This window comes from Denticeps clupeoides, chromosome 4 (genome assembly GCF_900700375.1).
Source record: "Denticeps clupeoides chromosome 4, fDenClu1.1, whole genome shotgun sequence".
NCBI classification, from domain to species: Eukaryota; Metazoa; Chordata; class Actinopteri; order Clupeiformes; family Denticipitidae; genus Denticeps; species Denticeps clupeoides.
Genome location: NC_041710.1, coordinates 548,562 through 558,699, shown reverse-complemented (window position 1 = coordinate 558,699; position 10,138 = coordinate 548,562). Strand labels below are relative to the sequence as shown.

The following is a 10,138-nucleotide window of genomic DNA, read 5'->3' as shown; positions in this document are numbered from 1 at the left end:
CTGCTGTGCTGACCTGTGACCCTGATGAGAAGGAACCAGACCGGACATGACAGTCCATTCAGGAACCATGCCATTTGAAATATTTTATTACAAAAATAGTTTATATACAATAATACAGCTGCACATGCTAAGAACGTTTTACAGAATAAAAAAAACTACATGTCAAGTCAAAAGGGCAGTGCTTGTTTGCAAAAAAGCGGCGCTTTCTAAAGTACCCAACGCTACAAGGTAATTGCACTCACTTTTAACACTCCAGCCTTAACCATCAAACTTCCAGTTCTGTTGTCAACTGCGCAGCCCACCTGTTAACAGGTTGCTCTTGTTCATTAACTTTGCATGAGTTCAGCAGGTTCCCAGACCAGCGGTGTTGTGCAGACATGACTTTTTTTTTTTAAGGCATCACTAAAATGCACCACATGTGTTTTTAATCTTATTCTACATAGAACCCACCGAAAGGCTACTGGCGCTTTGGTTTTGCTCTTCTACATCTGGTCTTTTCTCCATGGCACAGAAGTTGGAAAAGAGGGAGTTCTGCAAGGTTTCTGTGTGATCAAGGCAACCACGTCCACTGTGTGTCCTCATGAGGACTAGACCTGGCAGAGGTTGTAGAAGGTTGTTGGCTTCTCCGTCACAGTCTCCCCGACAACCTCGAAGATGTAGTCCTTGTTGGACATGAGCGGGATCTCGGACAGGGGCATGCTCTGGACACTCTGGGTCCCGTAAGAGGTCACGGTGTCCCTCTGCAAGACAAGAGAATCTCACTAATCCCGGTGAAACAATGAGGTGGTGCAGTCCGAACTCAGGGGACTCCAGATAATCAATTACTAATATCTGTTAAAAGAAAAGTCTTTGCTGTTCCATACAGTATAAACACTATTCTCCTGTTAATGAAGTGACAGCTACAGTAATGGCGCATGTTCCTTCCTCATCATATTATTATTTTGTAAAATGCTCCGTGTGGTAGTGGCCTAGCGGGTAACGCACTCGCCTATGAACCAGAAGACCCAGGTTCAAATCCCACTTATTACCATCGTGTCCCTGAGCAAGACACTTAACCCTGAGTGTCTCCAGGGGGGGACTGTCCCTGTAACTACTGACTGTAAGGCGCTCTGGTAAATGTAAAATGTAAATCTATGTAGAGTAAAAATAAATCATGTCCTAGACTCTGAACCCAGAAATGACTGCATTAAGTTGCATAACTTAGATCCACGTTGTTCATTTTTTCTATTGATTATCTATCAGCCGTAACCCTCCGTATAACACATTTTACGTTGTTTACTATGAATGTTGGCTCTATTCTGAGATATATTGCACAGCAAGACGTGTTCTCACCCGTTCGGTTTTCTTTGGAAAATCTTTCTTGCACAGATGAGCCATAATTCCAGCTGCTAAGGCGTCTCCGAGCACATTGATCATCGTTCGAAACCGATCCCTGGGGGAATATGAACAGGTCCAGTACAGCAGGAGTAAATAAAATTCTAAATTATTAATCTACCTTCTTCAAGTCCCACTTACAAGATCCAGTCGATGGCCACGATGAGCGTGATGTCATCAGGGGGCAGTCCGACCGAAGTCAGGACGATCACCATGGTAACCAGTCCAGCCTGAGGGATGCCGGCAGCGCCGATGCTCGCGGCTGTTGCCGTGATGCTGCAGAATGGCAAAATTCGTCATGGAACGGGAAGTGGGCAAACGTTGTACCTGCAGAGCTTCGTCCCGCCGTGCTTTTACCTGATGGTGACCAGCTGCCCGAAGTCCAGCTCGTACTCGTTGACCTGGGCGATGAAGATGGCAGCCACCGCCTCGTACAGGGCGGTGCCGTCCATGTTGATGGTGGCTCCTACGGGCAGCACGAAGCGAGCGATCTGACGGTCCACGTGGCAGTTCTCCAGCAAGCACTTCATGGTTATGGGCAGAGTTGCAGAACTGCCAAAGTGGTTGGGATTACGGTAGATGGATTTAAAGAGCCAGTTTCTGATGATCTCAGTCACTTGGTGGCGAATACTGGTGTTGTCATACCTGGAGGAAGTTGCCAGGGCGATGACCAGGGCCTGCAGGAGTCCCCTGATGAAGGAAAAAGGGTTCTTTCCGGTCAACACGAAGAAGAAGAGTGGGAGCAGGATGACCCCGTGCACAAACAGCCCGGACAGGACTGTGATGAAATACATTCCCAGCTTCTCTGCCAGGATGGCCGGGTCGTGCATGTCCAGGATCTTCCCGGCCACCAGGAATATGATGCCGAAAGGGAAGTACCTGCAGAGGCAAACGGCTTTATTCTCACCCGCCCATCCTCTCGTTCTTTATTTAGCCTTCAAACTAGCCGTACAACACCACTTTCCATCCCTCCATCCTCTCATTGACTTCCATTCATTTTAGAATCAAGTATGAGTAGCATTAATACTCAAGTACAGGTAAAAAGTAGTCATCCAAAAAATTACTCAAGTAAGAGTACAAAAGTGTTTCGTGATAAAACTGAGCAATATAATAATATATATTTTTTAGAAACAATGTATTCAGTCAGAAAAAATATAAAAATGATAATTCAGGTATTCCCTAATAATAATAATAGCTTACTAAAGTACAATTTGTAGTAATTAATGGACTAAAACTGAGAGTACAAACTATCTTATATATGCTACTTATATCTGTTAACACTGATATATTAAATCAAGCTGCTAAACCATAACGTTAGTCCCTCCCCTACAGAAAATGGATTGTGGCGCCATTTAAAACCTGGTTATTAATGTTAAAAGTGTGGATATGAAAGACTGGGATTCTGTATTCTTACACTCGAGACAGTCACATCGTTTATTCTGTCTGTGCTGTGTGACAATTTTGTGGCGCCCTGGTTTGCGAGGTCATGTGACTGCATGGCTACGTCAGATTGGTGAATCTGCGTTATTATTGCTGCTACTTGTGAAAAATCTGTTTACAAGGTCGGGAATTTGGAAGATCGGCCTGATCGTGTGTCCTAGTCTGGAGCTCTATCTGCGTAATCCACTTCCTCTGCGGGCGTGACGTCATGTTTGTTACGACTATTTTGATTTCTGGGACTGGATTAACCTCCAGCACTAACGCTCGCCCTCACACACACACACACACACGGGCTCCTCTTCCACGTGGTTAATGACAGTGGACGCCGCTCACCACATGGCTGCGTTGATGATCTTCATGACGCACTCGTTGATGCACTGGCACACGTTGACCAGCGGCAGCCCCCTCTCTCCCAGCTTGCCCAGCAGAAGACCTGCAGAAGACCAGTTCGTGCAGGAGATTCGACCACGTGGCTCTTCATGATAATTGCAATAGATGATCAGACACTAAATGATTCAAATGATTCTTGTGCCCTCACCCATGGTGGCGGAGAATATGACGATGCCCAGCACGTTCATCTGCTTGCTGTTGCCCGGCACGATCTTGTAGAGGATCTCCGGCGCCGGCGTGATCTCCAGGAACACCGGGTGGCCCATCCTGGGGTTGTCATTGTCTGGGATGATGTAAACGTAGTTGGCCTGGGATTCCTTCAGGGAGCTTTTCACCAAAGGCACTAGATCCGTCTTATACTACAGGGACGTGGGGAAAAATAAGGACAAAAATGAAAAGCTCCTCCTTCACATCGTACTTCATACCAACGCTGGCCTGCTGGCCGAGTCGTCTCACCTGCTGAAAAGTGGCTTCGATCAGATTTGATGGAATCATGTTCCTTTAAAAGAGAAGAAAGGAGTCAAAAGCTTTGTTAAAGACAACCTCCAAAAGGGACAATCTGATTATCTGGGTTCAAGGAAACGAGCAAGAGACACGTCATTTTATTTATAAAGCGCATACGCCCGGGACGCAAAGCCTGTTAAAGCTGCGAGGGAGACACTGCGCCCGCTAAAAATACGCCAATCCCGCGGCCCGCTAAGAGGATTGGGACAAGTTGTTGGGGAGTGGAGGGATGAGACTGGCTGAGGTGTTCAGCAGAATGAATGGGAGTTCTCAGAAGGCGCCGTTTAAAGCCCCCGTTTAGCCGGCATTTCCGCTGGATGAACCAGCGGAAGGAAGGAAGGAAGGAAGGAAGGAAGGAAGGAAGGAAGGAAGGAAGGAAGGAAGGAAGGAAGGAAGGAAGGAGGAAATCGGGGGTATAAAGAAGGCCAAACGCCAGTTTCATGTATGACTTTATATGAAAGATCAAACACCAGAAATTATCAACCAATCGCGTCCCTCCACACCTCCAAATCAACCAGGCAAATTAGTCCTGTGATGTGAAAGAGCTAAAAAAACCATTATTTTAATCATCTCACCCCCCCAAGATAGAACACGATAAGGCTACCGTGTGAGGCGGAGTTATTAAAGAGACGTCAAGTAAGAAAATCTTCCCTGTTGAAACCGCATGAACCGCGTGGCTGTAGTCGCCATGAGCGCTCATTATTTACCTGATGAGGTCGAGAAGGGCGTCAGCAGAAGTCATGACAGGACCACTTGACCCTTGGTGACCCTCCTTCTCCGTGCCGGTACCAGGATGAATGATGAGGACAAGCACGATCCCCACAATCACCGCGATGAATGTTGTCCACAAATAATATGTTATGGTGAGGAGGCCCATGCGTCCACTGGCCTTGCTGTCCATCGCAGCCAGGCCTGACATCAGACTGCACATAAAAACAAATGAAGATGATGATTATAAAACTTGAGGAAGGTGTGGAACAGGACAGGGATGAGGGAAGTCCATACAAGATGCACAGACCTGGATGTTATCAGGGGAAGAATCAGCATCTTCAGCATCCTCATCAGGAGCTCTCCAGGGAAGGCAAAGTAGATCTTCGCCTGGAGATAACATGAGCAGACAACGTCAAGCACAAACCCAAATGCAAAATAGTTCAGAGTACTCTCTGGACCAGGTCCTCAGAATTTTCTATAAAAATCCCCTCTGGTCAATCACCAATCAAACACTCAATCAATCAATCAATCAATCAACCTATCAATCACTCAGTCAGACTTTGTTTATAGAGCACCATATGCAGGCAGAATTACAAGGTGCTAAATAAAATAGGTTAAGCGAGCATCTATGAACATTTATAAGGATCGGGGGAAAAAAAGTTTCAAATCAATGAAGATATGAAAGGCAATTAAGAAAAAGAAGAATTGAAGACACGCAGACACGCAGAGGCTTTTCATCCTCCTCGTATTTCAGGATCTGAGTGATCTAGATGGTGTGGTTTGGGTATTCGGGTCTGCTGAGTAAAACCCATATAAAAGACCTTATAATCCATTCTAGTGCCAGAACTTCAGAAAAGGGACTTTTTGCAGCATTCGTAGAATCTGTAACTTCCTCAGCAGCTTCTTACGGTAGCGCAATGAAGAGTTTTTTCCCCCGTTCCAGGACTGAGAACGTCCCCACGTACCTGAGGCGAGAGGTTCAGTCCCCGCATCATGTAGCCCGTGACACAGCCGGTGATCACGGCCACCACCGACAGCGTCAGCAGGCCGTTGCGCTTGCAGTAGTCGCGGATCCATTCCCTGACCTTGATGGAGACCAACCTGCGGAGCTGCCGCTTCACCCCTTCCAGCATGGTTCTCCGGGTGTTCTCTGGTGGAAAATAGCCTTCAGACTGAGCCTCCTTGCTCCTGCCTTTCAAATGCCCCTTGCTAAGACCTCTGGGGGCAGGAAGGGTTGGCCCGGCGACGACGTAACCCTTTCTATCTAAAGATTAGGAAAGTGCGCGTGGCAGCAGGCCAGTCCTTCCAAGAGATAGTTGCACCAGAAGGGCTTAGTGTGAAGGTATTAATGGAGTCTTACGTCTGAAGGGTTTTTTTTTTTTAAACAATCGACTGGGAATCTAGTGTTCAATGACACAATGAATGAAACTTTTTTTCCAAGGGCAGTTCGAGGGGATCTGTCTGAAGGTTCCAGTAAGAACCGGGAACTGAACACAGCACTTCATCCTAAACTATCTACCCCAAAGTATCGTGACGGTGGGTCGTTTTTATATAGAAACTAAACACCACAATGCACTTTTACCGATTCCACGGTTTGGACGTAATGCGCTTGTGTTCTTTAAAGTCCCCCAGTTTCACGCCGCACTTCAGAGATGCAGCCTTAACGTCATGAAGTTAATGGGATTTGTCACGGGCGCCCCGGGCCGTTTCCGATGCCGGTGTTCCCTGCAGGTATTGGTTTGATCACCTGAGGGCTGAGCGGGGATATACTTGTAGGATAAATTCTGGCCTTGAAAGGAGATCAAACTTTTGTTTAGCATCTTCACGCTGACGTTCTCCACATGAGTAAAGATGTTAAATGTCTACCAGTTAGCATAGTTTTCCTCAACAAAATTTATGACAAAATATCATGGACATTTTTGACGTGATGAAGATGCTGGTCATGTTACGAGACCTATAACAAAATATGTCCTTTAATATTGTAGACGAATTTAAGGAGTTTCAGGAGACTTGTGATGGGTTCTCAGGTGTCTGGGAGAAGATCATGAAGATCTTTGGATGCACGTTCTTGTAAATGAAGTGGAAAACAGAAAAACGTGTGGAGAAACGCGGCCACTGGAATGGAGGTCAAGGATTCTTCAGGCTATAATGTAGTTAAAATATAATAATAAGATAAACTTGTTTTAATTATGAAATGGGTTTGACCAAATGAAAATGCTGTTTTTGTCGGTTCTACTTGGTACTTGTATTACATTGACTTGGTTAAATAGAAAAAGAATAAAATACAATTTTCATGGACCACAACTAGACTAACCTTTCATAATTTCTCGTTGACTAAAACTAGACGAAAATATTCACGGATAATTCTGACTAAAATATGACTAAAATGCTCAGATTTTTTGTCGAAACTTGACTAGACTAAAATGAGTCTGTATGCAAAGACCAGACTAAAACTAAAATTAAGACAGGCCGCCAAAAACAACTATAGCAGCCATATGACACAAACATACAAGCTCAAACCTAATTCTGATTATGTATTTAATCCTGATCATAAAAAAAAACATACCACTGCTGAGGTCTGAACTGTCATATTTTAAAAGTGGGTAAAAGTGGGTAGGTGTCCAACTTTCCCAATATTAATATGAGGACATCAGAAAGAATTGGAGCTCAGGACTACAGATGTGCATTTTGCACCTGACAGGCAGACGCCAGCCCATGTAAATTGTCCTGTCCTTCTCCGAAAAGAGGACTAATCACATCTTCATGACGGCCGCCTACTAATCTGAGCCGAGGAGCAATGTAGGCTGATGTCCCGTGTCTTTTAATGATGAGTGTGCAAACAAGGTCAACTAAACCTTTCCTGAGAAGAAATGCTGGCCAGAGGTCGCCTTGTCTAGACATTACAGTCTTTACATCCCATTACTTCTGGTTGTGTACTAGAGAGTGAAGGCCACCCTGTCTGATCATGACTGAGAGGTGTCAGAACATAGAGAGTGCCGTTCTGTTTCAGTCACCATGCCCCAGATCTCAATCCCATCGTTCATCTGTGGGACACGCTGGAAAAACATGCCTGATCTGTCCCCACCTCGCAACTTACCGGATTTAAAGGATCTGCTGTTAATGCCAGAACGGCTCTGACCTGTCGAGGCATTGGGCTCTACATGACCTCTAGAGGTGTCCCGTGGTGTCTGGCCCTTAGATGTTGGCAGCAGACCTTCTCTGGGCACCCATGACCTTGCTGCCAGATCACAGATTGTCCTTCCTTACTACAGCGACTCTTCTGTAGGATCAGACTGGGCGGGCTAGCCTGACGGTCCTTCTTCCTTTGACCTCTTTTGGTTGGTGCTCCCACAAGACTTGCCGTGTTGGGATGTCCCAGATGTTCTGGCCCAGTCTTCCCTCTTCAATACATTAAATTAAATATATTTATCAGAGTGATTTACAATCAGTAGTTACGGGGACAGTCTTCCTGGAGACACTCATTGTGTCTTGACTTGATAATCTGCATGTTGGTGTCGGTAGTGGGCGTGGTCACGTTTGTGATGTCCACTGACACGCCCTGTGTACAAGGAGTGTTAGGAGTGTACGTCAATCTTTTGGGTGTCAGACATCATTTATGCGGCTGGGTGGGTAGTAATACTCCAACATACAGAAAAACTAACAAGATAGTAGAAAGGTCCTGGTCCTCTACGTGTTGATGATGTTTCCAGCCCCCAAAATCTTCCAGAGGGACGCTGTTGATGACCGGGTTGGCAGGGGAGCCCAACTCCTCATAGATTATCCTCTTAATCTAGGATCCCATAATAAAAGCAGCAAGGAACCTATCAGATTTCATGGGTTATTTGGGTTTGTTATAGTGATCTTGATATTTGTGCAGCACTATATTACATGTATTCAAATAGAATGAGGAAGAAGTGTCATGACACCAAAACACAGGGTTTAAAAAGGTGTGGGAGTGGAAAAGGAGATCGGAGGAACAATTCTTTATTTTACTTAAGCTGGACAAACCAACATGAAGGGATCTGGGAATGGGGACAGGAAAGGCACACTTGGACAGGGACACGTTAACAACCCACACCACCTGAAATCACAAAAACCAACAAAACTTAAACCAAGACTAATGCTGTGCGATATGGCATAATATTCATGTTGTGATATAAACTATAAAACTATAAACTATATAAACTAAACTATAAACGTATAAACTAGAATTCGATAAGTACATTTAAATGTTATAACATTTAAGGCATTATATTTTTGAACACTTGAATTTAGCACTTCTGCCATGCACTCTAGGCTCCAAAACGAATGCCTCGTGCTGCAAGTAGGCGTGGTTTTGTGCAGGTGGGAGACCATTATCAAAATCTGTCCCAGTGGCAAATTCATATCGCATATCGTTTATACCATTTATACCGTGCAGCCCTAGCCATGATAATCTCACTCTGGTACTAGTTCAATCACAGAGGTCCACTGTGGATAGGATAGAGGAGAACCTTCTAGAAGGACAACCATCTCGGCAGCAATCCACCAATCAGGCTTACATGGTAGAGTGACCAGACAGGAGCCGCTCATTAATAAAAGGCACATGGCAGCCCGCAAAAGGCTAAATTCTCTGGTCTGTTGAGACAAAGGTATGAATGGCAGGCTGCTCCAGAAAAGCTGCATGAAAAGCTGCTCCAGAGCGTCTTTTTAAAGTGAAAGTGAAGTGATTGTCATTGTGAAACACTGCAGCACAGCACATGGTGACACAACGAAACATGTCCTCTGTTTTTAACCATCACTCGACAAAGTATTGAGCAAAGGCTGAGAATACTTATATACATGAAGAAACCTCTTTCACGTTGTCATTATGGGGTGTTTTTGTAGAATTCTGATTCTATTTTGGAATAAGGCTGTAACAGAACAAAATGCAGAAAAAGTGATGCGCTGTAAATGACATGACAGGCACAGCACAGGGTGACAGAGTGAAACGTGTCCTCTGTATTCAACCATCACCCTTGGTGAGCAGTGGGCACCATGACAGGCGCCCGGGGAGCAGTGTGTGGGGACGGTTCCTTGCTCAGTGGCACCTTGGTGATTCGGGGCTTCACTAGGACACCACAGCTCTCCCATATTGGACATGTCTGTAATGGAGGACCTGAAGACCCCCCTGTGCAGAATAGCTGAGCAGTGGTGGTGGCAGGGTAGACAACACAAAGAGGTTGTCAATTGGAGAGCATCCTGGAAGGTCGATCTCCAGTGACACATATAGCAGCCCTGCTTCATGCTGGTTTTATGCCCAAATGCTGTTTGTTGGATGGAATGTGTGCAACGGCTGTCCAGTGCTTGAGGACTGCAGATGTGTCAAGATCCTCAGCTTGCAGAGTGTCCAGAATGATGCTTGGGTGGGGGATCCGTCTCAGGTTTCAGGTTTCCTCAGACAACTTCCCTAATGACCTACATTTCAACACCATGTCAGACATATGATCGGGCCACAAAGTGACACATTTCACATAATGTGATCAATTCTATACAAATACAGTAGAGGCCAACAGTCTGGACACCTTCTCATTCAACGTGTCTTCTTTATCTTCATGACCATTTACGTTGGTAGATTCTCACTGAAGGCACCAAAACTATGAATGAACACATGTGGAGTTATGTACTTAACAAAAAGTGGAGACCTGACCTCCACAGTCACCGGACCTGAACCCAGTCCAGATGGTTTGGGGTGAGCTGG

General features: G+C 45.4%; 1 protein-coding gene and 1 long non-coding RNA gene across 4 annotated transcripts; one reads left to right on the top strand and one right to left on the bottom strand.

Moving 5' to 3' along the window:
* Nucleotides 1-57: 57 nt before the first annotated feature.
* LOC114787520 (excitatory amino acid transporter 5-like) lies at nt 58-5,741 on the bottom strand. 2 transcript variants are annotated; one of them, XM_028975113.1, is made up of 11 exons: nt 5,385-5,740; nt 4,727-4,806; nt 4,416-4,631; nt 3,661-3,703; nt 3,353-3,563; nt 3,148-3,247; nt 2,020-2,253; nt 1,732-1,926; nt 1,516-1,650; nt 1,333-1,432; nt 58-740 (listed from the first exon to the last, which is right to left on the bottom strand). In XM_028975113.1, the coding sequence occupies exons 1-11, from the start codon at nt 5,550-5,552 to the stop codon at nt 588-590; spliced, it is 1,635 nt and encodes a 544-aa protein (XP_028830946.1). In that variant the 5' UTR covers nt 5,553-5,740; the 3' UTR covers nt 58-587. The 2 variants fall into 2 exon arrangements, with proteins under 2 accessions (XP_028830946.1, XP_028830945.1); XM_028975112.1 differs by having other exon boundaries at nt 1,732-2,253; nt 5,385-5,741.
* LOC114787523 (uncharacterized) lies at nt 2,746-6,928 on the top strand. Of its 2 annotated transcripts, none has more exons than XR_003749418.1 (3): nt 2,746-5,955; nt 6,044-6,150; nt 6,447-6,928. It is a non-coding gene; the product is annotated as an uncharacterized LOC114787523 (long non-coding RNA). The 2 variants fall into 2 exon arrangements; XR_003749417.1 differs by having other exon boundaries at nt 6,405-6,928.
* Nucleotides 6,929-10,138: the final 3,210 nt, after the last annotated feature.

What these genes read in the sequence shown, in the direction of transcription:
- LOC114787520 (XM_028975112.1), bottom strand. Translation starts at nt 5,552, where the DNA reads ATGCTGGAAGGGGTGAAGCGGCAGCTCCGCAGGTTGGTCTCCATCAAG. An exon ending in CATATTCTCCGCCACCATGG is followed by an intron (nt 3,248 to 3,352) that starts GTGAGGGCACAA and finishes GGTCTTCTGCAG; the next exon opens with GTCTTCTGCTGGGCAAGCTG. An exon ending in ATCATCAACGCAGCCATGTG is followed by an intron (nt 2,254 to 3,147) that starts GTGAGCGGCGTC and finishes TTGCCTCTGCAG; the next exon opens with GTACTTCCCTTTCGGCATCA.